At 29.0% G+C, this 6,496-nt stretch overlaps 1 protein-coding gene across 1 annotated transcript; it reads right to left on the bottom strand.

Annotated features, from left to right (window-relative positions):
- On the bottom strand, positions 1 to 1,849 carry LOC131655248 (uncharacterized). Its single transcript, XM_058925139.1, has one exon. The coding sequence runs from the start codon at positions 1,673 to 1,675 to the stop codon at positions 1,337 to 1,339; it is 339 nt and encodes a 112-aa protein (XP_058781122.1). The 5' UTR covers positions 1,676 to 1,849; the 3' UTR covers positions 1 to 1,336.
- Positions 1,850 to 6,496: the final 4,647 nt, after the last annotated feature.

Here is a 6,496-nt window from a genome sequence, read left to right as displayed (position 1 = left end):
TGAAAATAAAATAAAAAGCGTACACAACCAACAATAATGAACATTCTATCTCAATGAAACAACAATAACACTAAACAACAACAACAATAAATACTTGAAAAACAACACAACGTTATACCCTAAGCGTAAAAAAAACAACAAAAAACAAAAACAACGACAACGACAACTACAATAACAAGAAGATTATTGGTACCATCATGAAGAAACTCTTACATATCGGAAACTTGATGAGAGAGTCAAGGAAATGTGTTGGTTTAAGTTTCAAGTTTCCTTCCTCCTTTGTTTATTTCATTCGACTTAGAGAAGATGAATAATAATGTTCCAGTTTGTTAGGTAGAGAAGAGGAAGAATGGTGTTTCGGTCGTTAGGTGGAAAAGTTGAAGAATTGGACATTCGTTCGTTCACTAAGGCACACATTTTTTATAGGAGTTAGCAAAAATGATTGAGGGTTTACATCCTGATATTGGAATGTAATATTGTTTGGTGTTTATATCTCGGTTGGTAGCAAGCACCGAGATAACAACTTAGTTCTATTTTAATTAAATAAAAAATAAGCAACATTTCATGTCGGCTGCTTAAAAAATCGAGAGATTATGATTTATAGTGAAGTTAAAAAATTTAAAAAATAAGGACATCATTTTGGTTATAAATAAAACATGAAATTGCAGGAACAGAAAATCGAAACACAAACCATAAGTTACATTACCTGTCGATTAATTTAAAAAATCGATGAATAAGATTTAATTTTTTTTAAAAATAAAATTAAAATAGGACATTTCAAGACATTTGACCTCAATTATTATTTCATTAAAGTAAAAACTTTATCATATAAAATATAGTATTATCTATAGTAACGATTTTATAAGGACTTATAGAATGTGAAATGGAATCTATCCATTTCTATTTTGTATAATTGCTTTGGAGAAAGACAAGTGTTCAGATTATGAAACTTAATAAATTCTAGGGTCTTTCAAAAAAAGTATTTAGATTTACGACCCAATAATTGATTTGTAACAAAATAATGATCATGAAAATATCATAGTTATGTTATTAAATAGATTATTTGGATTATACATATTACAAACAAATACAAAGGTTACTACACATGAGAATACACAAAATTAAAATCCTCAACAAAAAAAAAAAAACTACAATTAAATTCCAATATTAAGTAACTTTATGACATATATAATCAAAAACCTTACCAAAATCATGTAAAACGATCATAACTCAATAATGATTTATCTACAATTCTTCTAAATAAATCATATCTCATATTTCTTAAAAGAAATCAAAATCACAAATTTCATACAAAGTTTCCAAAACAAAAAAATCTCTACCAACCATAAACAACCTCTGAGTACTTATTCTTAAGCCATCTAAAACTCTTTCTAAAAGATCCTTTAACTTTCCCTTCAACAGAATACATCTTATAGCTAGCAACTCTCTTCTTTCTCTGAATTTCAGGATCATTTACAAAACTCAAAGACTTAGAAAAAGATGAGCCAGATGAGAAGCTTTTACCTTTCTTCAACTTCAAATCCTTAGAAGCATGTACATAGGAAGAGCTATAGCTTCTTAGATCATAAGGTTTTGTTGGTCCATAGTAGTTTTCTAGCTGCATATTCATTTGGTGGCCATTTGAAATAGATTTTGATCTATGAAAATCTTCCATAGGAACTAGCTAGGAGAAGAGATTGAAACTTGAAGGGTTTTGTGTTTGTATAATTTGAAGGCTTGAACTTTTTTTCTTGTATTAAAAAGATTATTATGTGGGGGCTAATAAAGACTTTAAGAGGTTTGGACTTTGGTCTATGGTGGCTAGTTTTGGTTTGAAATTTAATTTAGATATTTTGTGGTACTATTAAATTATGGGTAGTGTTAGTGTTTTATATGGAGAAATTTGATGCATTATTTGTTGTCTTTTTAGATGGCGTGTTTAGTGGGGAATCATGCATATTGTGTAATGTTTACGCTTTTGAAATTCTTGTCAAACAAAAAGAAGATTATTGTGGATTTTGCTTTTGACTTAGACAAAGGATTTTGATCCGTGTTGTAATAGAAAAAGTCAAAAAACCTTTCTTCATGGTCCATTTTAAAGAATTTAAATAGGAAATTTCAACATGTTGTTCACTTTTAAAGAAAGGTTTTAACCTATGGTTCTTTTTTGCCAAAGGGTTTGTTACTCTACTAAAAGTTATAAATTATCTTCTCAAGTTGTTTCACATGTTTTTTTTCCTTTCTTTTCTTAATACCCTTTTTGTCCCGTTTGCCCTCAACCAAGACTTGAACCATGAACACTTTGGTTGCTATGTAAATCACTATACCACTAGGCTATTTCACAGTTTGTCATTTAATTTACAAATGAAATATATTACAGTCGTCATGTAATAGAAACATGCCATGTCTAAACTGCTTCCTGCTTCTATAGAGACATTGGGATAAAAAATATCTTCCTCTTGATTTGTTCTGGTGCTTCTACAATGAACATAGATTTCAACAACTCCCTCAACTGTATTTGATTGTTTTGGCAGCAACCTCTAATGTAATTACTCCTCTAAAATATTTTCTAGAACAATAAACCTGCATTCAGAACCAAAACATCCCACATTTTTACAAACCTCTAAATCTGCTACCATTAAACAACCCATCCAGATCTAGTCCAGAATAAAAAACGAAAAACCTTCAAGCAAAGCCGACGCGCAACAATCTCATCCGCAACAACCAATTCACGAACCACCTTCAAGCAACGCACGAGAAACACACAAATCAGACTTCCGCAAGAAGAAGAGGAAAATTGGAAACACGAAGAACAAGGAATATCTGAGAAATCTCATGTTACCATTTTCACCGTCGTTGTACTGAATTTTTGTTTAATTTGCAATCATTTTGTGTGTTTAAAATTGGAAGAGGGGTTTGTGAACAGAGGAAATTTGTTGGAGAAAGAGAGGATCTGTGCAGCAATCTTACAAAATTCCTCTTTTTGATTATGAATCTCATTCTGTATTGTCTTTGTTTTAATAGTATGAAGGGTATTAGATGATGATTTAGGTTTCAATTAGGGGAATTTTGGAAGTATTTTGCATTATGGTTGAATTTGGGGGAAAATAGAAAAGTGTTTCAGCAACAAGGAAGAAGAAGGTAATGAATAGACATTCCACCAATCCACCTCAACTTTCACGTCATTTAAACTAACGCCGTTAGCCAATTTTTGACGGAAAGGACCACTTTGATGCTGTTAGACAACGTAAGGGACCAACTTGAAACTTTTAAAAGAAAGAGGGCCAAAATGGACCTCGAGGCATAGGTACGGGACCAAAATGGGTATTAAGCCTTTTTTTTACATAGAAACAACTCATAAGGCGTGTATTTATACTGCATAATGTAGAGTGTACTTTGACTGTATGCTTGTATACACTATATTCGACTTAAGTTCTACAAATTTGACCCTAAGTGTAATGTATTGTACATGTGGTTATTTAAGGTGGTCTTCTATACCAAGGTATTTTTTTTAAAAGACCCTAACTTAAGATACGAGGGTGAGGAAGTGTGTGCATATAGTGGTCAAGATCAGGATTATTGATCTTATTTTGAAGCATGTGACTTAATCAAGGGATTAATTCAGAGTTCGCTGTCGTGGTTGTGAAAATATGGTAGAAACATGATGATGGTAGTTCGAAAGAAGATTTTAAACCCTTCTCTGTTACCTCGCATTTGAAAGCGAAGTAAAATCCTTTTTCCAACCAAAATAAATATTTTTTTTGTAGTAGTGCTCATTTCTCCCTCTTCCTTAGCATACAAGTTTTTATTAAGGGTTTATGATGACTTGGATTGAGCAAATGATCCATTTGATTGAAGTTCTACCTCTGGTTTTTTCATTTTTTTGGACTCAATCTTGTCCCGTGGAGTTCAAAAAAGCAATCTCTTGTTGCAAGGTTGAGTATAGAGATCAGGAATCGTGTTTTAGCACACACTTCCTCATAATTGCTTTGGTTAGAATCCCTCCTCACTAACTTGCAATCCTCTTCTTGCTTCCCACACTCCTTTATGACAACCTTAGTGTCATACTCCTATCTCACAATCCCATACTTCATGCTCGTACAAAGAATATAGAACTAGACATATATTTGGTAAGAGGAAGCGTCATAGTCAAACAATATGAAAATGCAGCATGTTCTAAGCATGACTCAAGTTGTAGACACTCTTACTAAACCTCTTTGCCCAACATCATTCCATGATCTACACACTAAGCTCAAAGTTGCGTCTTACCTCCCTCCTTGAATATAAATAGTTATTAGAAATTCACTAGAGATAATGATATGTGATCGGTGTAGCTACAATGTAAAGCAATGTAAGACACCTGGTATGCACTCGCCAGTATAAATGCAACCACCATGCCATTGTAACTAACAACAAATGAATGAATAATGCATTGAAGTGAATCTTCCTTTTATGGAACAATATTTAATTAGATAACAAATATATGTGTAAAAGAAGTTTAAAAACATATTTTTCTACTGACAAAAAGTAAGTTTAAGGTCGGGTGCGGGTAGATCAACACCTCAACTTTGAATGTTATCAATTTTTTTTTCAAATTCACACTAACATTTAGTCAAAACGAAGTTTCTTTGTTTCCATACGATATTATCATATTTAGCTAATTAGATTAATGTCTCACAAATCTGTATGATTTATTTTAAATTTAATTAATTTTAAAAAAATACTTCATTTGTTTTTAAATATATGTCATTTAAATAAAAATTTACTTTAATGAATATGCAGTGACACCGTGACAGTGTAAAATAATTGAAAATTTCTTCACCCACCTCCTAACTTTCTTGCCCACCCCCGGTGAATTTACCACACTACCCCTTGTTTCGGAAGTTCATTTCCGAAAAGGTAATTTTTTTGTTAAAAAAGGTGTTTTCGGAAATGAACTTCCGAAAACGTGTTTTTTTTTATATAAAATATTGATTTCGGAGATGCATCTCCGAAATAAAGTTACATTTTCAGAAAATGTGGTGTTTCGGAAGTTCATCTCCGAACTCACCCCCTTGGAGGAATTCGGAAATGCACTTCCGAAATATTCCAAGACCAAATTGGTCTTGGAATGTTTCGGATATACACTTCCGAAATAATTAATAATTATTAAAAAAATTAAAATCAAGGTGAATCAATACAATTAATAGGTATAAAATTAAGGTGAATCAATAAAATGAAGGTGAATCAATAAAATGAAGGTGAATCAATAAAATCAAGGTGAATCAAAACATCCTAAACTATTTGAAAGTTAAAAATTATTTTACTAACTTATATAAATCAAAAACATTTTAATTCCATAAGTAAATTTTGAATTATATAGAATTAAATATAAAATTTATTCATTAAATAAAATTAAGACAAAATATTTTTTTAACTTTTTTAAACTAAATAAAAAATTATCTCATTTTTAATTATGAATCAGAATAGAAATATATTAATATATAATAATAATTATTAATTTTGCAAGTGAAATATATAAATATATAATAATTAATATATAAATATATAAATATATAATAATTATTATAAATTAAAACACTCATTTTTTTTAATTTTTATAATTATTATATAAATATATAAATATATTTATAATTAATATATAATAATTATTATATAAATATATAAATATATAATAATTTTTATAAATATATAATAATTATTATAATTATTATATAAATATATAAATTAAAGCACTCATTTTTTTAATTTTTTTTGTAAATACATAATGATTATTATAAATATATAAATATATAAATAAAAAATTATAACTCATTTTGTAAGTGAAATTATTTTAATTTTTTTAATTAAAATAATTTTAAATTTTAAAATATGAATCAGAATAAAAATATATAATAATTATTATTCATAACTAATAAATTATATCAAAATATATAATTATTATTATTTATTACTCATAAATTATATCAAATTTATAATATATAAATTAATTCATATTCTAAAATTAATTTTTGGAATTTTTAGATTTTTTTGGTTTTTTCGGAGATGCATCTCCGAATTAATCAAAATCCCAATTTTTGGGATTTTTTTCGGAAATGCACTTCCGAAGTCTGAAAAAATTTAGAAAAAAAAATATTTCGGAAATGCATTTCCGAAGCAGGGGTAAAATGGGATTTTCGCTGGGGGTGACCCCATAGGGAGGTGGGTAAAGAAAAAACCAAATAATTCTATTGTCGTCCAATTATAAACCAACAATTTGTTATGTCTTTTAAATGATTCCGCTTAAATACACTTTTGTTCCCCTATTTTAAAATTTTAGTTTTTTGATCCCTTAAAATTCTTTTTAATGATGTGTAAATGCTGATTGAGATAATTTTATATTAAATAAATTTTAATTTATGTTCTGGACTAATCCAATTGTTTCAATTGGTCCAATCCACTCATAGGTATAAAACGATCCAAGAAGCATTGGCCCAATCCATAGAGCCAGCAGGAG

This window comes from Vicia villosa, linkage group LG3 (genome assembly GCF_029867415.1).
Source record: "Vicia villosa cultivar HV-30 ecotype Madison, WI linkage group LG3, Vvil1.0, whole genome shotgun sequence".
Taxonomy (NCBI): domain Eukaryota; kingdom Viridiplantae; phylum Streptophyta; class Magnoliopsida; order Fabales; family Fabaceae; genus Vicia; species Vicia villosa.
The sequence above is the reverse complement of the archived record's forward strand: the minus strand, read 5'-3'. Positions and strand labels throughout refer to the sequence as shown.

What these genes read in the sequence shown, in the direction of transcription:
- LOC131655248 (XM_058925139.1), bottom strand. Translation starts at nt 1,675, where the DNA reads ATGGAAGATTTTCATAGATCAAAATCTATTTCAAATGGCCACCAAATG.